General features: G+C 42.8%; 2 protein-coding genes across 4 annotated transcripts in view; one reads left to right on the top strand and one right to left on the bottom strand.

Annotated features, from left to right (window-relative positions):
* The window catches only part of HHAT (hedgehog acyltransferase), a 146,857-nt gene extending 140,241 nt beyond the window's left edge, over positions 1-6,616 (top strand). For both annotated transcript variants that reach the window (XM_038132249.1, XM_038132250.1), the window contains one exon: positions 4,331-6,616. In XM_038132249.1, the coding sequence (XP_037988177.1) occupies positions 4,331-4,422 (92 nt within the window). In that variant the 3' untranslated portion in view covers positions 4,423-6,616. The remainder of the gene's footprint in view (positions 1-4,330) is intronic.
* Positions 6,617-11,233: 4,617 nt separating this feature from the next.
* KCNH1 (potassium voltage-gated channel subfamily H member 1) overlaps positions 11,234-22,786 on the bottom strand; it is a 180,309-nt gene continuing 168,756 nt past the window's right edge. Inside the window, exons 11-12 of one of the 2 annotated variants that reach the window (XR_005256291.1) lie at positions 20,484-21,527; positions 11,235-16,608 (exon numbers count right to left, since the gene is read on the bottom strand). Coding sequence is in view for 1 of the 2 variants with exons in the window: in XM_038131516.1 (XP_037987444.1) it covers positions 20,679-21,527 (849 nt within the window). In the remaining variant the exon portion in view is untranslated. Of the gene's footprint in view, positions 21,528-22,786 lie in introns of both variants that reach the window. The other variant, XM_038131516.1, reaches the window with a different exon arrangement.

A 22,786-nucleotide genomic window follows, 5' to 3' on the forward strand; every position in this document is an offset into this window, starting at 1 on the left:
GGACTGTGCAGCCAAGGCACTTCTAAAAATAACATTTAGGTCCAAGAGCCACTAAGGCAGTTTGGGAAAGTGCAAAACATAACTACAGCCCTCTTCTCTTGCATCTCACAGGTTGCAAGGAACAAAGGACTGTTTCCTTGTGTTTTGATGATGATGTGAAACCTGGGTATGCCCAAAACATTGCCAGTGTGATTCTTTTTCATTACTGTGGTTGATGAGGAAATTTGAAAGAGCTTCCTTCTGGATACATGATTAAATGTTGGTTCAAATGATTTGAACTGAGGTAATACGGATATAACTGATCTTTTGAGACCTGTGATCCAGACTGTTACTTTTCAGTTGAAAGCTTAGTTTTACCCCACTCCTGTCAAAATCCAGAGCGTGCTAGAAGCATGACCTTTTCTAGTCATTTACAAAGTATGCAGAAATACTTTGGAATGAAGGATAGGAAGTTGAAAGGACAGATGAATTCCAAAAGCTGTTCCTGTAAGTTTGTATCAGTTCTCTCTTGATCATGTAATGAAAACAAGTCTCCTGCTCATTAGGCTGAAAGCTGAGTACATGACATACCAAAATGTGGTTTTAACCAGCAAGACTTCTGGAAAGTCCATGAGCTGTGTTGGACAGAGCAGTGCCTCAGGCCTAGCTGGGACTGAAGACTTCTCTGGGAGGAGGTTGTGTGATAGGTGGATCAAGTGCTCCTGCAACTTCTCTACAAAATTTGCACTCCTCCTCACAAAAGAGCTTGTGTTTGATGTTTTGTGGAGCAGCACACCTTGCCATGAGTAGAGAATTTGGTTGTGATTCTCGCCCAGCGTTCCTTTGTTAAAAGTGATATCCAGAGGTCTTCAAAAAAATTTCTGCAGGTAAAGCTCACAAATATTGCTGGATTTTCAAACAGCATATGAATTAGTCCTCGTTTCTACAAATAGCATATGTTAATGCACACAAATTCATCTTTCTGTGAAAAAAATTATGACAATCTGTGTAGTCCCATGAAAGTCAGCCTTCAAGCCCAAAATCAAATTACTGAAACCAGTCAAGAAACTGTAAGATTTAAGGTGCTATGTGACATGATTTTGAATAAACAGACTTAACTCAGTCATTTCCTAACAGCCTAGTGCTTGATCTGAAACTAAAAATGTTTTGAAGAGTACATTCTATGTATGACTTTATAGAGAGATACTGATCCAAAATGCAGGCATGTATGCTTCCAAGCAGAGTTTGGAGACTGGTACAGCACAGGTGAGGGTGCAGTGGTTTAGGGGGATAAAAGGTAAAGCTGAGGAGTTGCCAAAAAAGAGCCCCCTGAATTGTGTCTTAGAGAGGAGCAGAATGAGAGGCAGCAAAAGGCCTGAGATATGAACATACCTTAAGAAGCTCGCCCAGGGTAAAAGGAGGACATTTCCTTGGAGCTGTGCATCCAAGGCCATCAGTACTGTTTGGTTGCTGGGGTTTACAAGGAGAAACTTTGGAAGCCAGAAAAGGCTTCTGTGACCTTACCTTGCAAGAGTGCAGCTCGTGCTGCTGTTTGATTATGCAGGTCACCTACAAGGAAAACACATGCTGGGCAGAATTTGAAGTTGCACCCCTGCTGGATTAGCATTGCTCCAGGTGTCCTTCCATACATCATCACCTTCTGGACACCAAATTCTTCAGATTTTTCAACAACTTTATTGTATATCCAGTCCTAAAATGGAAGAGATTAGTAAAAACAATTTAAAGGTCTCCTACTTGCTTCACGCTGTCCTTGGGCTCCTTCTCAAGTGTGGATGCACCTGTGCAAATCTGCCTTGAGTGGGCTGGAGTAATCTGGGATTGCCAAGGAGCAGAACATGATGCCTTTGCTTCACTCACATGCATTTCCTCACACCCACCAGCACTGCAGGTGATTCCAGTTTGGGAAGAATGGTCAAGGTCCCCTTACCCCTGCTTGGAGCTACCTCCTACTTGTGCAGCAAGAAATGCTTTGGGATTTATGCAGCACCTCCTAGAATAGCTATAACAAGATTAAATTTTTTAAAATTTCCTTTTCATTTGCCCATATTTGGGTCACGTTTTCTTCCTTCTCACCTTCATTAGATGAGCAGGAGATGATGTGCTGAATGCCACCCCTGACACTGTACAGGACAGACTCCCTACATTCCAGGAGGATTACCACAAGCTTGATTATTGTGGTCAAAAACCCTGTGAACCCAGGTTCTGGGCACTATGGAGGAATGTTATCAGAAATCTGAGACATCTAGGAAAGATTTCCAGTGCATAACTATGTATTCTGAAGAGATCTGTAGTATGCTGGTTGGGGGAGAGCAAGCAAGTCAGCTACTGTTGGCTCATTTTCTGTGTGCCAGAGCTTTACAGTATTTAAAAATGCAAAACATGTAACTAGCAAATTTCCAAAGTGCCCCTAAAACCAAACAATTCTAGACTCAGTCCTTTTTTATTTTGCTGGCTCTGTCTGTATAAAGCAGCCACCACAATATTGCTGCCAGAAAGAGGTATGTTTTTATTACATCTATTGACATACTTTCACATGCAATTTCAGCAGAGACAAAGCACAGCTGGGCTTTAGCTTGCTATTGAAGGTGAAACCCAATCTGCAGTAGGCTAATTTCACTGAAATAAAAACAAGACTTTTACGGTTAAAAATCCCCTTGGAAATACCTCAGCAAATTTGTTTCGTGAAACAAATAATTAAACAAAAGTATAATTTCACTTCAGGGCATTGTGAAGACAAGGGATTAATATTTGTAAGTGTCTCCATGAAAATCAGTCAGGTTACAGGACAGTATTTCACCACAAAGCAAGGCCAGAATAATTAGAGGTTCGTGAAACAAACACAACTGTTCATAGCAGGGGGACGCAACTTTTTCTGAACCTGTTCCAGGATGAAGTGTGACACTGCCCAGCTCTTGGAGCACAGAGGAAGGCTGCCAGCACATGCCATCCCCAGAAGTGCAGGGCTGACTCTGGGGCTCTGAGTTCTGCTGAGGGCAGGGTATTGAGCTAAGGCTCAGCTGGATGCGAGCACAGTTAAACTGTCCCCTGACTGGAATTAGCTTGGAGCCTGGACAAAACCAGCCTGCAAAGCATCTTGTAAATACTGCTTTGTAAAGAGCTCTTCCTGGAGTATCACTTTGTACAGAGGTTACGGCTTCTCTGCATCCCTTCTTCCAGGCCAAAGGAGCATCTCATGTCTGCCAGTAGGTTCCTTTAGACCAGAGCTTTCCCCAAGAGGGGCAGATTTTCTTTCAGAAGTAGATGTCCTTGGTAGTCCAAGGACAGCATGCAGCAAACCGTTCATGCACATGACCAAAATTTTTATGCAAACAATGGCAACAAGAAAAGCCATTAAAAAAACCCTTCAAACATTTTCCTTTCTGTCTCCTTTCCCCAGATAACACACACTAAAACACATCAGGGCCTAGCACTGAGGATTTCCACCTAAGATCTAAATTTCATAAATTCTAGAGAAAGGAGGAGAATGGACAAAGGAAGCAGAAGTGTCAGGAAAGGTATCAAGGAAAGCAAAATCGTTTATTTGATTACAGACTTTTCAAGTGATTTACAACTGGACTGGAAAGCAATAGACCTTTTGGCTTGTGACCTCCTGCTTACTGCTGTTTGCCGTGATAAGTTTGAGTGAAAGGATGGTAGCTTTTGCTAAAAAGAATTTGAAATAATAATGAAACATCATTTCACCAGCAAAGGTTTTATATATTTGAAAGAGTCTTTGTAGTTAGAAAATAACCTGGGCATCAGGCAAATCAGGCAGAGAGGTCTGTCTGTTCTTCACTGACACACATTAGCTAGTAGTGGCTGTAGAGGGGTACATCAGGCTTTACACCCAGCTGCAGGATATCCAAAACAACATTAATCAGAGATTACCCCAGACTCCTTTTGCAGAACAGGTAACTAGACTTTTTGAGATTTTTAATAATCTTCATTGCGGCCGTACATCCCTTTGTGCCTAAGAAGCACCTTAGCCAGCTTAAAGCATCAGGGTTCACTGGGGGAATCTGCTTGATAGACAAACTCACTCCAAAGGAGAGGATTGAAACAGACCTTCGTAATTCCACAGGAATAAATCTGGTCCAGTTCCATGAAAAATGAGAAAGTCAAGGACTGCCAGGGGGTCAGACAACCCTGGAGCTTAGATAATTTTACTTTTCAAATTTTGTGGGTTGACTCTACTTACTTATGAAGCTGAATTGCTAATAAAATTAATTAGAAGCATCATAAGTTGGCCATCCCAAGAGTATTTCTACTTGAAGCAGTCATTAATTATTCTGACTATTCTGACTATTCTGTCTGTCTTTTCTATTTATAGGCTGGCCATGGGCGACTCTGACTGTTCTTGGGTTCCTGTACTGCTATTCTCATGTTGGAATTGAATGGGAGCAGAGGTGTGCTGCACATTAGGAATGATGCAAACAATTGTTCTTAAGACAGGTTGATGGTTTTTCTACACTGGATATTCTATCTGCACAAGAGTGAGCCAGACCAAGTCTTCAGTCCATGTATTAAATCATTTGCAATCCAGAATCATTTAATTGATTCTGGATTGCAAATGCAGAAATTGAGCTGCAGAAACACTGATGGGCTGCAGTGGGGGGTGGGGAGAAAATATGAAGCATTCTGAATTATGTTATTTTTGTAAAACAGCATCTTTGTGACTCTGTGTACATTAGAAGCGTGCATCTCAGAACAGATATATACTTTGAGGGTTGTTTTCATGTTTTGCTGCCCATTTTGAGATATGAAGAAATAAAAATATATTCTACCTTGGAGAATTCAAAAAGCCCAGTCTCTCACAGATGGTGTTCAGGGGCATGTAGGGCTGTGCCCTGCACTTACACTACTCCATGAAGAGCATGGTGCTCATCAGTTCTTCTTGACTGCTTTCCAATGTAAGCTAGAACATTTTGTATACTCACTGACTGGAGTAGTTCTGCCTTAAGCTACTTTTCCACCTACTGTAGCAAAGCGTACTTTTTCTTCTTGATGTCTTCTTTTAAAATTTTGCCTTTAAAATAGCACCTTTTTGGTAACCTTAGAAATGGTTTTGTTTCTTTAAAAAGAGAGAGTAGGAAGGAAGGTCTTTTCTTAAGGAACAGCTTTCCTTTTTAATCAAATATGCTCTTAAAGCTCCTTGGACTTTAAGTGCTCTCTGCCTTGTCTTAGAGCTAAAGCATTAAATACTACCTTTATTTTGGGGCTAATACCACCTTTAGACTGTTCAGTCTGCCTCTTGTATTGTTTTGTTACAAAAGGAGATATCTCCAGTCTGGTTTAATGGTAAATCTGTTCAGTCTGCTTCATTCTGTGGTGTCCAAACAATCAGCTCCTGCAATATATTGCAGACACCCTGGGAGGAACTTTTTGAGACCTTTAGAAAAAAACAGAATGGTCCAATACAGTGACCCCAGATTAGCTGGAGTTCCATGTCCTTTGGCCCCACAGACCTGTTACAGCAGCATCTTTGCCCAAAGATTGTGTTGTCCAGAGCTGGAAAGGTCACACCTGCAGGTGTCCAGGTTGCAGGAGTGCTTCAACACACACTGTTTTCTAAGGGGAGACCCTTCCCCTGTCTGGTACTAGGGGTGTCTCCTACACTGTTCTGTTTTAAACTCATACTGAAGAGCAGCCAGAAGACCTTTAGTTTTCTAAAGTTAGACATTCCCCCTAGGCATGGTCAAAAGGCCACAAGTTCTGGAGTTGACTTCTTCCAAAAGCAGCTTCCTCCACCCAAAGCATGTCAAAACTTGTTCCATGCCCCTGGCAGACATTTCAGCCTGTTGGGAATTAGTGTCCTACTGTCCATCACTCCTGCAGCTCCAGCCAAGTCTGATATAATTTATCCTTTCAACAAGAAATTCAGTTCCTGAGACAGGCTTCTGCTTATTGCCTGCATTTCTGATGTCTCTGATGCTCACAACTATGGCAGCTTTCTTGTTACCCTCTATTTATTCCTGAAGAAACAAGGGCGGAGGCTTCAGCTCTCTGTCCATCCAGAGAAAAGCCCATCTCCTGCTGTTTCAAAGAAGAAGCTCCAGCCTTTTATTTTAAGAGTCCCCCAGGTCCCCTGCCATGACAATGCCATTTCTAGGAGACACCATGGCCTGTTGAAAATAACTTGCCTTGAATGCTGCCTGGCCAAAGACATGGCTCTCCTGACTGACTGGGTGATGATTGCAGGGATTCTCTCAGCCACAGAGTACATGGCTCTAAGCCCCCAAATTTTCTAAAAGGATCCAAAAGATTGGCCTCCATTTTGGGGCCGCACTGGCCTAAGGGCAAGAACTTTCTCAGACTTTGCTCAAACCTTGTAATTCAGTAGAATTAGCATTAGAGCAAAAAGTCATTAATCTGTTCTTCCGTCTTATTGATTATCATTATTACATGAGCCAAGGTGCTACTGAGTGACTGAATTCCAATTTATATGCATGCAAAACTTCCAGCTCCAATATGGAAATGACCCTGAAGGTCATCTAGAGCATGCTTATTTCTGAACTAAAATTGTTTTCTATTTTTTTTTCAGTACTTTATATATCTTTCATAATTTTGTATCTTTTTCTGTTTCTATAAATAAAGCTGAAATGCACTGTTGGCTTGAGATCTGTGTCTTGGAAAACTATAGCCTTGTGTAAGAAAAAGAAGTGCTCCACTGTTGTGGAGAAACACTGCAGTGCACTGGAAGCCTGCAGGGTGGGTGCAATGCAGACTGGTCACTTCTATCCCTGTTGTGCACTGCATGGCACATTCCCTAATGGCGTGAGTTTAAAAAGCAAATCAGCCTTTTGTAGCTGGGTTAAGGAAAGACTTCAGCATGTGAAGTTTCTGAGAAGAGCAGCATGCAGATAAAATGATGCTTCCCACTCACAAAATTCCTTCTTAGTCCTGCTTATACAGCAGCAGTCAGCGTGGGGCACGTTCAGTCAGACAACACACAGCTCTATGCCTGAAGCACTTCAAACTTGCTGTTCAGTTACTGCTTCAGCTTGGAGACACATTCCTCAGCATGGCCCGAGAAGTGACTCTTCATGTGGCACCTGATGCACTTGTATGGCAGCCCTAAGTGCTGTCCTCCAAGCAAGGCCTCTGTGGCAGTCCTGGGGTGGGGGGGGAGTTTGCAGAGTCTTGGAAGAGACTGCAGTAGCTATGCCATTTGCCAAAGGAAAAAAATAGGTGAGGGATGTGTGAGAAAGAGACTTCCAAACACTGAGAAAAAGCTAGCTAAGGGGTGTAGGAAACACATGATAAGGACAGACATGGCCAAAGTAAGACACTGGCCATTTGGCACCAAAGGGGAGCACTTTTAACCAGGGTGAGGGGAACAGCAGACACTGACTACTACTGCTGTGAGACCCTAAAAGTCAGAAAAGTGCAATGAACCAAAAAATCCCCAAAGGTGGTGGCTCTAGAAACAAGCTGGACAGCTGCACAATGGCTACTGACAGCAAGAGTTAGGAGTGATTTTGCAAAGCTATCTAAATTATGAGCATAATGCATAGTGATGTGTGGCTGTAATGGTCACCACAAAGCTGTAGCAAAGTCTCGTGCACACACAGACAGACAGACAGACAGACAGACAGACACACACACACACACACACTCTCACATCCCCTTGCTGTAACCCCTCCTTAGTTTACAGAGCCATTGTCATTACTGGGTAAGATTATACAGAGTGGCTCTTTCTTTAATTCTGCATTGGTTAGAAGGTGAGCAAGGCTTTTGCTCACGTATCTCTTTCACATCTGAGAGCTAAAAGCAGCTTAGTTGGAATATCCAGCTTACCACAGGTCACAAGAAAAACAGCTTATCTGTGAAAACCTGCAGCAGTTTAGTTATTAGTCACAGCAATAACGCAGGGCCTGTCCTTTCTCTTGCACACCCACCTAATTGCCTTCATCACCACAAACCCTTGAGCTGGTCACAGTTTGCACTTGCTGAGGGGGGAGGCTCTGCTTCCTCTGGCTTGGCAGCAGGATTGTCCTCAAGGAGCTGTGAAGAGCGAGGAGATTGCTATGCATGGTCTGTCACAACTTCTCCTCATGGTTCTTCATAATTTCCCCCCTTTCCACGAGTAGTGCAGCTCATTACTACTTTCCAAAATAACTCCCAGCACACAGCCACTTGTTAGTCAAGGCATATATTTTAATCCAGCAGGGATAGCTGAAATATTGCTTGATGCAAAGCCTGTGTGGAGAACGCTGTGCCTGTTACACCTTGAGGAAGAGGGGAAATCTGCATTACAATAGATCATTTCTTGTATTATGGGACCTCTGAGAGCAACTCTCCCTGGTGGGTCCCCATGGATGCCCAGGGCTGTTCTGTGCACACACAGTGAATTCAACAATCCAACCAGGAGCTGCTTCTGGAGCGGCTCCTCCATTAGTTGCGTGTTAAAGGAAGAAAAAAGGAAGACAACTTTGTTGTTTTTTTAATTTTCTGCTTCATGCAAATGCAATCACACCCAACACGGGTCCTGCCAGAGCATCTGAGAATGAATCCCAGCTGCCTGTGGCACCAGTCACCTACACCCAACCTACAGATGGACAATGTGGCTCAGACATCGCCAGCCTAGGAGACACACTGGCAGCTCCAAGCTTCAGAGGCTTTCACAGATGCCAGCAATGCCCAGGAGGACAGGAAAAGGAAAATTCTAATGGATATGACACACTTTAGACCCTGCACAAGAGATGGAGCTGAAGGGTGTCAAGGCTTAACTTAGAGGCAGCCTCAGCACTGCCCCCTTTAGCTCCCACAAGTTTTAGGAATGTAAGTGAACTGCTCCAAGAGGAAAAAGGTGCGTGCACTCTGTACCTAGTAGAGATAATGCCAGGATTAAAACTATGTTCAAAAATCTCCTCATTCCTTATGCTGGGAATCACAAAGATCTGGGTGAGAACAAGTTGAGCTAACATCAGGATCTAACAGGCAAATTTGGACCACAAATTAGGCTGCACCACCTTTCTTAATATCCAGGGGCAGCTCAATGTGTAAATAGCTTTAGGTAGCTGCATATCAGCACCTTTCAGGAACAGAACAAATTAAATGGGCTACCTGTGGCCTGTGCCTTCCCCAGCAATGGTCAGCTTGCAGGTAACAGAAATACATTCTATCCACAGGGATTTAAGAAAAGCTTTATATATGGTTGGGTAGCTGAAGTGAATCATTGCAGACAGGTGCATCAGCCAGCCACTGAAAAATTAAAGTTTACTGAGGAAGTAGCTCAGAAATATAACTTCAGTTACGACCTGTGGCATTTAAATTGTATTGGCACTCCCTCTAGAGCTGATCTTTCTTGACAAAATTAATTAATTTTTATGGACCATAACATTTTCATCCCTGCACTAGCGCATTTGAATTTCCAAAATTAGGTGACAAAAATAGAAGAACTGGAAATGATACAGGAAGACCAGAAACAGCTACACTGTTCATAAATTAATTTAAATGCAAGTCAGGGGAAAAAATTAGGTCCAGCTGATTTTTTATTTTTTTTAGACTACTGCCAGAAGGGTTAAGGTTGCTTTAGGGACTCAGGTGTGGGAGGATTACCGTATAGTAAGCCTCAATTCAGAGATAAAAATAAGCATTTATGAGACAATTCTTGAAGTGATGGTATTGCTAATTTATAGTTATGTGTTTCTTTACTCTTGTGGTAATAGTTTTGTGCTGAGGTGGTAATTCATGATGAAATTGCAGGCTAATAACTTACATTTGGTCACATATATATTTGCTCCAGACCACTTCAGTGACCTCTCCACTGCCTTTCCCCAGCTCTTGGCATCCTGTCTCGAGGCTACCCTTGGATCCAGCTCTGTTGACTCACACTTCACACACCAGTGCTGGTGCCATCTGCCCAACCTTCATTCAGGGTATTTTTCTCAAGGTTCCTCAATTTGATCAAGTCCTGCCAAACATCACTTGGTAAAAATAAGAGACCTAAAAAGGGTGTGAAGATGTCCTGCTTGTCTTGAACAGTTATGCCAATAACCACTAACACCATGAGCAACTGCAAGTTGGGTATGAGGCCAGACATGGGTGTAAGGCTTTAAAAAGCATGATGGCCATTCAAAATAAAATAACACACTGCTTTTGGAGTACTTGGGGGCTCTGAACTTGGGGGCTCTTAGTTCATGCAGGTTGAGGAAATGTCTATCTTAAGAAAAATGACATTTTCATACTAAGAAGGTTTCCAAGCTAAATTGTTAAAACTCTAGGGCTGCTGGCAGTAACACAAGGGCTCTCTCTGACACTGGCAGAGACAACTGAGGCAGGGTAAAATATCTCCCAGCTCCCTCCAGCAGGCAAATGGTGACTCAGAAGGCTACAGCCCTTTAGAACCTCCAGCCAAAGGAGCCTCCTGGGCAGTCAGTCTCATTTGCCCTTGTGTTGTGCAGTCCCTTTTGCAAGTGTTGTGCTTCCCTTTGCTACTCCCTCCCTAATGTCTGCCCCCTTGGAGAGTGTAACCTACAAACCCCCCTCTCACATTTCATTTTCCAAGGTTTTCCTCAGATGCTTACATTAGACACAGACAGGTTTCCTTCATAACAGATTTTCCTGGATGAAGGAAATGCAGCAGATTCAAGCTACAAAGACAGGCATCCAGGGCTGTACTTCTGCTACATTGTATGCTGCTTCCATTTGCTGTTGTGACCTCAGACTCTTCTCCCTGGTTTACACTGGTGTCAGAGCAAACAGCCTGCAGTCTTTCAGCACACCTGGCCATAGCTGCTCTATTTGCTGCTCCCCAGTGAGAGGCATCCACCCCCATTTTACAGACCTATTTACGATTTGTGTTGGCAGAATTTAAATTTCATGCACACTTCCTGTACACTTTCCTAAAAGATGCTTTTTCCAATTTAGCTTTCAGCTGAATGGCCTTACTTTATATTTTTGTCTGTCCACTTCCACTAGCCAGGTTGCATGTGTAGTGTTATCATTCTAAAGGAAAACAAAAAAAAATACTTTATTTTGACTTGGTGCTCCATATGGATTATCTTAGCTTTCAGTTCTCACACTGAGAGTGTTCAATACATTTTCCTGTTATCGTTAGTTCTTCTAAAATACCTTCTGCTTAACCGTAAAACTCACCAAAAAAAGATTGCTGGAGAGCTTTGAAAGCAATCTATTTCTCCTCTCTATGCCCTGCTTGCAGGGAGCCATTGCTTGCTGAGCTGTCTGGGTCCCATTGCTGAGCACACAGCTTCTCCCAGGCTTAATAGTGCACTCCCTGTGCTGCTGCTGCTGCTTAGCATTTCCCCCCAGTGGCAGCTCCTGATGGAGAAGAGGCCATAATCTTCCTTTTACAGAAAATCCACATGTGTAGCAGATACTCCAGCACATTTTCTTTCTGACCCCAGTTTTGTAAGCTGGGAGATTGGGAATGTGGAAGAAAATTCCAGTGCAAAAGCACAACCCCCTCGGATTTGCACATAGAAACTGCAGTGACATTTACAGGGGCTCTGTGTCCCACCCAGGTAGGAATTAACAGCAAAGCTCATACTTTCCCTCATCCCTCATCTATCTGAACAGAAACATCTTCAAGAAAATCTCTACAAGTGAGCAAGGCTAAAAAAGAGCCAAAACATCTTCAGGGTCTCTCAGACACTCCTGCCTCCATACGTACTTAAAGTGGGGCTGCAGGGAGAAAGCTTCGGAATTGGTAATGATGGATGGAGTTGCCAAAGTTAAGCTTGTTTTAAACCCACACCTGTGCCATGGGGCAACTTAAATTTGAATTTGGCTGTGCTACATAAGGACTTGAACTTAATTAGGAAAGGGGAAACAGGAATGGAAAAGGAAAGGAAAAAAAAGCAAAAAGACAAGGCTTGAGCACATGTATTTTACAGAAACAGCTGTGCACGAGCATCTTGATAGCTACTTCTGACAGACTTCAGAAGTTCACTTTCCCTAATGCCTTTTTTTGGATTTCTCACAGGTTTTTACTCATCCTGTCTTTCAAGAACAGGAGAGGTTAATTCCCCCAGCTGCCACATACCAACACGGAACTTGTGGTGAATTAGAACAAAAGAAGCACAGACTCAATCTTCTAGGTGTAAAAGACTTGTATTGGCTGAGAGTCTTTATATGTGTGTTGCAATTAAACCCCTGACACCACTGGCAGCAATAAATACCATAGCAACACAGCATCCTTCCCAGAATTTTCTGGTTGGATACACAGCCTTACTAACCAGCCTAACTCCTGGAGCAGAAGGCAAGCACAGAGAGCCACTAATGAGCCAAGGTCTCCTCAGCCTCAGTGTTGGGGCACAGTGGTCCCTTCCCACTGGGTGAGGGGTTCAGTGCTCTCCCCGAGTTTTGGTAGGGTCTCCTGAGCATTGTCCTGCACCAGGCACACACTGAACAGGAATAGTTTTGAGGTTTCCTCAGTGCTCTGGGAGCAAATAAAACCCATTGCTATTGCACACATGTGTGAGGGGGAGGGATTTGCTGCAGTTCAGTCCCACTGGCTCTCACAGCACAGAAAAGCTGGTTTATGCTGCTTGTCTTTACTCCACTGCAAAAAAGCATCAGAGACAGGGAGCACCAGAGACAGAGTGCTTCCAAGTTTAACACGGATACTAAAATGCACCACAGAGCAACTCAAGAGCCTCCATTACCAAATGCAGAACTTCAAACTGTGTAGACAGCACTCATCTCCCCACAAGCTGATGCCCTGCTGACTGTCCCTGGGAGTTCCTGCTGCTGCCCAGGACCGCACACCCCCTGACAGGGGTCCCCAGCAGCTGCACACTAATTCATGACCGAACAGAAGAACCTGCAGCTATTTCTGAGAAAAATCAAAAGCCACACCACACTGTGCTTTAGAAACCTTCTGTCCTTGCTGTGAATGTGCTCCCAGGTGGAGGGAGTGAGGAGCAGGGGCTGGTGCAGGTGGGCCCGAGGCTGCTCGCAGCTGCTGGGGCTGCTGCTGCCCAGCTGAGCACAGGGCTGGCAGGCAGCGTGCAGAACACGAACCTTTGCAATCTGGCACATAAATCTGGGCAAAAAGTGCTCTAGTTAATTATCCTTGGTTTGAAATGCTGTGAGGCTGCTGAGGGGAGAGAAACTCTGATGGGGAGCATTGTGTGGCTGGTGCTACCCCTCCTGAGCTCACTGAAGCTTGGAGCACTGCCAGAGAGGCTGCGAAGAATGCAGGAGCAAAGAAAATAATAAAGAATTCAGAAAATGAGCACAACAGCCTCTAGAGATCTGAAAAAAAGAAAAAAAGAAAAAAAAACAAACCAAAAAAAATCCAGCCAAAATAAAACAAAACAAAAAATACCCCACACAATAAAACAAAAAAAACCAAGTGAAAGTACATGCCTTCACTATGGTAATTTTGCCTTTTCTAGTAAGTATAAGGACACTGTATAACATAATGCAAAAGAAAGCTGGATTTTCACACTGGCCAGAGAAACAATGCAAGTGACGAGAGCTCCTGTCACACCACATACGACAGTGGATGCAGAAATGGTGTTAAAAATAGCTCCTCATTGTGCTCCTTGGCTGCTCTCCGTACAGTTCTGCCCCAGCTCGGCAGTCTGAAAGCTCCTGCTTTATTGCTGTTCTTTTGGAGATGAGATTGACAATCGCATGGAGTGTCTTAGCACAGGTGACAATCACATTCACCAGACCCCTGGGTGAGAGGATGGAGAATGAGCCACAAAAATGACTGCAAAGCTCCCAGGGCCCAGGCTGACATCCTGAAGACTAAAACTTTTTATGAACTTCCAGCATGGCTTCTGGCCTGCTGGCTGTGATCCTGTCATGTGTGTCCATCCTGATCTGAAAGGATCTCCCATTCCCATGACCTTTGGTTATCCTTTGCTGAGGTAGCCAACAAAATAATATTCATTGCTGCCTGTTGCAGCAGTGTCACTGCCAGGGGCATCCTCTGTGGGGTTTGTCTTTGTGCAAGTCCGTGGTGAGGTCACTTTCTTCTGCAAGCAGATGACGGGAAAGCAGAAGGTTCTTTGATCTCTGGTTTCCATGAGTTTTGTAAAAGTTCTCAGATACTGCAGCAGTGAACACAGTCCAAAACACAGACCAGCTACAGACATGTGTACCTTCAGGACATGGGATGATCATTTCAGACAGTCACAGCCAGTCCTCTGGTGATCTCTTTTTGTTCAGCAGATACCTGGGCTAGACTGAGGTCCACAGCACAGGACACTGCCTGGGGTGTCAGGATATTCACTTTAAAGGGCACCTGAGTTTAGTTTACAGTGAGCCTGGAAATGTGAATCCCTTTGCACTGATACACAGCAGAAAGAAATCTGAAAAACAACCTGAATCATTTACAACCAAGGCAATAATATCCCATTGCTCCACTGATAACACTTGAGATACAAACCAACAGCAACAAAACTGCTAGCCAGAAGTTCCAGAGAGTAATTTAAAACCTCCTTGCTGATCTTATGAGCACATAGTAAACACAGAGAAAAGCACACCAAAGCAACTGTAATGTATAAAATAGTTTATTACTATAATAAATAAAATTAAACTTCTTTTTTTACAAATATTATTTGTGCTTGTTTAAAAATGTTGACTAGGGATATCATTAATGGAAGTGGCTGCATTTGTATCTGAAACATTCCCAGACAGTGCGTATACATACATACATACACACACTGTCTATCTACTGGCAGCTGCTTTGCTGACCACAAAAATAGTATCTACTCATTCTCTGTTTCTAGTCATGCTTCATTGAACAAAGTGACAAATGCAAAGAAAAAGAACTGAGAGTATTTGGTGGATTTCTGAAAGGATAAAAACAAGTGAAGTACATTGAAAAGCGCCAAAGCAACTGCATTAACTGCATATCAATCAAGTGTCCATGCAGTGGTGGCTAAATATTGAAACGCAGACAGGTCTCCAACAGATGTACAAATATTGATTGTATGTAGGTACAATAATATAACACATTCATTGGAAAACTTGGTATTTCTTTATATAGCAGTTCATCCTGATACAAGATTATTGAACTTCTTTCATCTACAGCTAAAATGATTCTTTTTCTATGTTAGTGGTCACAGATTTAGTGGGAAGAAGAAAGAAACCCATGAGCCTTTCAGAACAGTTAGTGAAAACCCCGAACTGTTTTGTTAATATCAGGCATTTGGATCCGGTTACAGAGATGTTCTGGGATTACACATCAAATATGTTTACACAACACTCAACAATCAGCTTGAAACAAACTACAGTTGCAGGTAAATTCACATTAGCTTTGTTGATCTGTAAAAAAAAAAAGCCTCTGAAACACTTTTGCAATATGACAGGTTAGCTCCCTGATATACAAAAGTGTTAAGACAATAGCTATGTCTCTTTGTTTTATGAGGGGAGAGGGCAATTGGAGTAATTAATTATCCTAATAAGAAGGCAATAAGTGGAGAAAGAAATGTGATTACCAGCAAGTGATTTCCATTAGATTTAGAAAGCTAATCAAAGTGCTTCATCTTTAGGCAACACTGTAAATACTACAGAACATTGAGAAGGAAGAAGAATGGAATCACAGTTTGAGTTATATCACTTATGAAAGGGTCTTAAGGCTAAATGCTGGATATATCTTATTGCAAAAAAAGCTTTATTTTTATTTAATTGAATCGATGCTTCCCACAACAATGTGGTCAAAATGATGTCCGATTGGAGGATACAGTATCCTACTGTGCCTCACCTCAAATTTCTGGAGCTCCCCCTGCATGGGACTCTCTCTAAAAGGTTTGTCTTGATGTATCACAAGTGCAGCAAAAACACAGACTTTGTTATTGCCAATACACCCACAGGAGACTATGTGGAAATGAAAAATTCAATAGAAGATGCTTTTTGCCACCTAACACCAGGACAAGAAAGCAGAGGTGCAGCAACCGTGTGTTACGCTGCCCATGAGAAGAAGGATAGGCTCAGCACCTTTGAGACAACCCCTGGTACCAGAAAAAAATAAATCCATCTATTCCACCACCTCTCTTGCAGGAAAAGCCATGAGAAACACCCCCAGGGCAGCCTGGCTTCAGAGATACTGTGAGCAACAAACACCAGTTTATGAGCCTTATCCCCACCAACGAGGATACAGCATTTTTTCAATTTCACATGGATTTCTCTTTCCTGACTATTGTGACCCTCACCAGATCTTCTCTTAGTCACACTATTTACCAGACTCACAGTATGAAGTTGAGGCCAGCTAGAAAAATCAAAAATCATGGCCTTAAAAGTTCAACAGTTAACAAACCAGACACTAACAGGACACTCAGTGGATGTCTACTGGGAAGATTTAAGCTCCCTTCTTGGACTGGAATCAATGAGGAATGTGCTTTTACTTAACAGAAATGCAATCCATAGACTTATCTATACATAGATATTATATATACGTGTGTGTATGTACACGCATCTGCACAAGCGTAATCATACACCTTGTTGTTTATATAGTAAAGACAAATTATGTAGTCAATTTTTTCACAGACTGGTTAAGAGTGATTGAAAACATATCACCAGATAGTCACAGTAAGTATCTTGTTCAGTTCATTAAAGGGAAGTGCTGTAGAAACAGAACATCACCTTCGAAGCTGTTAAACAGGGTGTTCGCTGGGGTTCAGGGCAGAACTGTGGAAGAGATTTAAAGGAAGAATGGTGTTTTCAAACGTATACTTGTAATACCAGACAGAAGTAAGTGTATCTGAACAAGGCAGGGGTGAGGGCTGGGGTTTGCTTTTTTAATCCTTTTTCATGTGCTGCGTATTTGTATTCTTTGTAACCATTTGAGCACGAACTTTCAGAAGTTCCCATTTGACCAAATCATAATACAGTCTCCTTCTCTCAACTACCTTCTTTTGGCTGAAATTTAATTACACATATAGTCAAAATGGAACACATCATCTCTTTTAGAATGATGCAGGTCGTTTAGCAGGTTGTTAAATGGCAGAAGCACTATGCCAGAACACAATTAAAACTGAGGCTTTGGGTTTTGTTTGGGTTTTTTCTTTATACTATCTGCAAGCATTCGCTTGTGAAGGGGCAGAGTCTTATTTTCAGAGATCCTTCAGTTACTAAGCTGGAAAATAATTTAAGTGAAAAGCCTTAACCAACATGTAGAGAGAAACAAGAGAAAAAGGAAAAGCTGACAAATAAAATCAAAGAACTAAAACCATTTTTGATGTGTCCATATGCCATCCAGCCATAGGCATCTGTCTGAGTGTAAGGCTCAGTGGAGAAAGAGATTTGTAACACAGGGGCATTTAGCCACTCTTTAAAGGAAAAGTGCTGCATCAGCAGAGCCTGAGCACCATAGCATAGGTTCAGATTAGTCTGGGGTTCAAAGGAATGGGCTTGGATTTGTTCATTTTTTAACCACTCAGTAGTACAGGGAATCCAAACACCAAAACTCATCCTAGACGGTTTTTTTTTTTTTTTTTCAAATTGACTTACAACAAATACAGGTTGCTGAGGGATAATGCACTCTCTTACAACCAGTTTTAGTGTCTGACAGTTCAAAATAATGGGCCTAATCTCAGCTACAGCTGTGCAGGTCTGACTGACATTGACTCCTGTCAGGGCTCACCTGGAGCAGACACCCTGTAGGTGTCATTGTAAGGAGCAAGCAAAGTTTCTCTGCCATTTCATGACCATAGCAAAGTTAAATTTGGCCATAATCTTCAAAGACATTAAGTTTTAAGTAGAATTCAGGTGTGTGTTACAATCTTTGAGGGCTTTACAAATAATAAATGTCTTTATAGGCCATTGTAAGAGCCTGAAAAAAGCCTTAGAAAATAACTGGGTTCACCCAACCACTGTTATACAGGGTAGGGAGGGGTTTGGTATCATTCTGAGCATCAGGCTACACAAGGAGCATCCCCAGAAAATGGGAACTTGTCTGCCTTTGTTCACAGGCCTCGGTAGTTATTAAAATTAGGGGGCTTCTGGGGCTGGTCCTGCTGGGATTCCAGGCTAGGCAATCAACAACAGCAGAATAACCTTTAACATATCCCTGAGGGCACACAAAAATATCACTGAGAGACATCAATTCAGTATCAGCAACAAAGGGCCAGGTAACCTGCAGCTGCGCATTTACTTTTAGGTTTGCACTGCAATTCTGGAGATACTAGGCACATACCTGGGAGGTCGTAAACATTTCCTCCCTTGTCCACCTGGGATAACCTCAGGTCCATGTTTATCCAACTGCAGGTAAATGGGTGACGCTTTCACAAAGGATTTGCTAAGACCTTCAGCCTTTCAAAAATTTTATGAAGAAAAGTATCATGAATATCATGCTGGTGAGGAATTTGCCTGGATCAGGAACCTGATTCCAAGGAAGTCTCTAAAAACTTGCTGGAAATCAATTACAAATCCTTGTGTATCGGTACACCTGGGGTTTACTTAGGTAGTAGTCACTGTCTAAGAAGACTAGAAAGGAAAAAAAGTCATGACAAAGTTTCTCACAGAAACTGTGGATGGATGGGTTTCTGTGGCAGCCATGCCATTGCTGTTGCAGGTAACTGCTGCCACTTACAGTGATTAAAGCACCAAACACAAACTGTGTGGCTTTGGTCAGAGAGTGCCTTCCTCAGCACTGCAGGTCTGCAGTGAGCAACTGCAAAAGACACCAGGTACCACTGGAAAAACCTAAACATGGAACCAGAAATAAGTTGAGGAAGTAGCTTCTTGGTTTCAGAGCAACTCACCTCCCTGCTTGCCTTTTCTTGTGGGAGGGAAGAAGGTAACCTACAGATCTGAAGTCCGAGAGTTGTTTCTCAAGAGTATTTAAATCCTTGGGTATGAATTCACAGTCTGTGGGCACCTCCATACCAAACCAAGGAGTAAGACAATAAAAGCCAATCCTAAACCACCTGCCTCTGGATTTAGAAATGGTGGTTCTGCGCTTGGAATAATTGTTATCTTTGAGAGCAAGGGCAGTTACTGCAGGAACAGGTACAAACAAACACTCTTGACAGCAGGACCTGAGCTGGGAGCTTTGCACAGCACAGCCTCACCACTGTGCCAGTCATCAGTGGACGTCCCAGCTCCCCAGGGATGTCTGACACTGTTCTGCATTGCACTGTGCAAGCATCAGGCCAGCAGAAATCACTAAAATTGATCATTTTTCTTGCCTCTTCTGTACTTAACATGAACAAAAATATTCCCCCCAAAAAATCCTGTGTTTCTTTGTAAATGATTTAGTACCAAGGAAAAAGAATGAGACTTAACACACACAGCGTTAAGACCTGTTGACATTAAAGATGAAAACCCCTTAAAGTGTGGTATGGCACCATGCTTCTGAGACCTAAGCTGCTGTTAAGCAGTGAACATACCAGATCAGTGGAGTGAATGTATTGTGAATATACACCTGTATCCCAAGGTGAGAACACAAGTCGTGATACCATCTATACTACCCCATATGAATAATGAAGAGTAGTTTTGGTAAAGTGCTTCAATCTTCCTCTGAAAAAAGTTATGAAAATATAAGTTTTGGAAACATCTCCTTCTTTAAGAAGCAGATCTCTTTGTTTCCTTGCTACAATAGCACTTGCATACAGTAAGCACTGAATTTCTGCCTCTACTATCCATTTGCTTCCAAGCTAGATTAGATCAGGAACAATACATCTGGATGTAGAGGAAAATGCCACCATCTGAAATTATTAAAAATTCTGTGAAAGCCTTTGGCTTCAATGAACATTATCAAAACAGAAACTTCTGAATAATAATTTAACAAGAATTAAAAGAGCAGATTCTTAGCAGAACAGGACATAAATGCCACAGTATATTTTCATTGGGAGGCAAATCTGCAGGACTTGTTAGTGATGTTTCAAATATGCTGTGCCGAGGGCTGCTCTCAGGTACACTGCACACCCAACCCTCCAGCAGCTGGAGTTGAATCAAATGTTGAAAGACATATGAGACAGAAGGCAAGTTTTTGAAAAAACATCAAAAGTTTTGAAAAAAACATATTCTTGATTCAGCAAATGACAGTGTGGAAGATCCCATTTATTAATAGATCTGAAATACTGTGGCTATTTTTGAAAATGTTGCCAAATGTAATTGTTCTAGCAATATGTCAGTTTGAAATTAAAAAGCACAATCTTTTTCATCTTATTAGCCCTTCCCTGACTACCCAAAAGAAACTTCAGCACCCAATGAAATACATGTCTCCTACTGCTCTTTGCATTATTACAGCTTTATGAAAATATACTGTGACATCCAAGGTGCTGTAGAGGTGACTGAGACAGTGACAGCAGCAACAAAACAAAAAAAAACAAACAACCCACCAAACACTGAAAATATAAGCACCCTAGCAAAGTGCTTATTCATATAGGCATAACCCGAGCTAAGGACATAAGGCATGCTCCAAAAACCTCAGAGATCACCTGGGGCTCACAGGGATGGCTGCTGCTGTCAGAATTCTTATTCCAACATCCCGAGGGAGAGGAGGGGGCTGGGGGGGGAATGAGGACAAAGGGAGGAAAGAAAAACTTTAGAAACTGTACCCTTGCTGTCAAAAAGGCTTCAAAGTCAGCTGCCATCTTGACATGAGGTTGAAATTCCTGTTACCATACCTTTTTAGACAGAGGGAACATGCTTAGTGAACGGATCCCTCACTTGTTTTCAAGAAAGATTAAATGTAAAGTGTTAGGGGGCTGTTTCTCTGTTTGTTGGTTTGTTTGTTTTTAAAAAGAAACACCTCAGCTAGCTCCAAACATGTCTTTTTCTGATTCTGGAGACTGGGGCCTTGATATTTCAAACAACTCCTGGGGTGACTGGGAGCTTCTTCTTGAGGTCAATATCCTAAGTATCTCAGCAAGCTGGTTTTCTATATTGGTCATTTTTGTATTTAAAGCCTTGATGTCCTCTTTCAACTCATGTTTCACTTCTAGCATGGTGGCCTGAAGAGTCTGTTCTGGGATGGGATAAAAGGAATGCTTGACCTCGGTGAGGACCGGGCTGTGGTCCTGCGGGCTTCTCGTCTCCCCGGCGTTATCCAAGCGCAAGTCACTTTTTGTAATGCCACTGTCACAAGAGTCTGTCTTCTTCAAGGTAGCTTCTCCTGAAGCTTTAGTTCTCTCAGGTAAAGTCTCCATGGACTCTGCTTTGGAGACCTTGTTCCAGTCTTCGCCCTTCCCACAGGCTTCCTTGAACTTGGCCCAGCCTTTCCGCCGGGGGTAGTCCCCCGCCGCCTTACACGCCGCGTGGTCCGATGGCGGGGCCTGCAGCTTGGCCTGGTCGGAGGCCCCGGAGGTGGAGGCGGGCTGGTACGACACGGGGGTCGCCGGGCTCTCCCGGACGGTCACAACGCTGGCCTTGACCACTGCGCGCGCAGAGGATTGCTCCCCAACTGCATTGCCCTTTTCCACATCCAGGTCATCCGGATCTCGGCCCCTCTCCGCTGCAAGCCGCGCTTCCTTCTGCTGCCTGAACCTCTGGAACAGCCGCCGCACCGGGTGGTCCGGGGGTAAGATCAGAGGTGCTTCGTTCTTCCTCTTCATCCTCTCCTCTTCTTCCCGCTTGACGTCGCTGATTTTCCGGAACACAATCTACAGGGGGAAAGAGATTTCACTCTGTGATTAACTGCACACTTGGTAAGGGGGAAAAGTTGGAGAAAGAATTATTTGAAAGAATCTATTTTAACTGAAAAGTGCACAACCTCTGCACATTTATAGCAACATTTTCAAATGTCTTACGTTGTGTGGAACATAGTTTATTTCATTATTTAAGAGCAGACACCATCTGTCTTATAACACCAGAAAGAAAAAAAAAACAGAAGAAAAATACTTCTCCAGCTCTGACAGGTCAGAGCAAGGCAGTGCCATTGTAAATATAATGATCCCAGGAAGATACCTGTTCTATTTTGTGTTAAAAAGAGACTTCTTGTATTTGTTTTCCTGACTATATGGTTTAGTACCAAGTTTCTAATGTTACAGAGCCATTCCCATCAGTCTCATCTCAGAGCTCACTCACTGCAAATGATCTGATACTATTTTAGTGCAGCTTGGCCACTCGCGGTGCCAGTACAGCAGAGACTACTCTGGACTTTTCTACAGCAGTTTGCAAAGTGCTTCTTGCCCTCCCTTCCTCCCACATTTTCTTTTAGAAGCAATGTGCAGTTTAAGGATGCAAAGCTTGAGTCAATTCCAAAGCCAGGGGCCCAAGGACAATGGGAGATGGGCTTGGCAAGACATGGGGTAGCTGCTCATGGCTTGATTACCTCAGAAGCTTGTAGAGCTTCATGTCTTGATTTATCTCTCTATTTCTTTGCAAAGGAGAACATTTTTGCACAAAGAAGCATTAGTTTTCCATCTACCCTCCTAATTATATCTTCCTGAGCCTCTAAGGCTACGTGATCTCTACAGGAGCAGCCCAAGGATCCCACAGTACTGAAAAAAGCCTCACAGTGTCCCAGCCAGTAGCCAGGCAAGGTTTCTTCCTTGCATGTGATGGAAATACATTCCCTTCAAAAACTCTGTGCATTTTATATTAGTATTGGTATTTGCCAGGCCAACCCAAAAACTCCACTCTGGCACTAATGAAGAACCGGTAAGTAGCCTAGTTTGAAAATGAGAGGTCCCCAAAGCTGAAGTTTTCAATACAGAGGGTAAAAGAGGCAGCCCACAGCTTCTACTGAACACTGATACCTAATCCCTTTAGCTGCTTTGGGGAAAATCCACTTAAAGACCTTACGCTTCAATGCAAAAATAACTTTGAGATTCAAATCATTATTAGGAAATGTGTAAATAAACCCATCCCTCTGCTGCAGACAAATTTAAATTAAACTAAAGTGAATAAGCACTTCTTC

This window comes from Motacilla alba, chromosome 3 (genome assembly GCF_015832195.1).
Source record: "Motacilla alba alba isolate MOTALB_02 chromosome 3, Motacilla_alba_V1.0_pri, whole genome shotgun sequence".
Taxonomy (NCBI): Eukaryota; Metazoa; Chordata; class Aves; order Passeriformes; family Motacillidae; genus Motacilla; species Motacilla alba.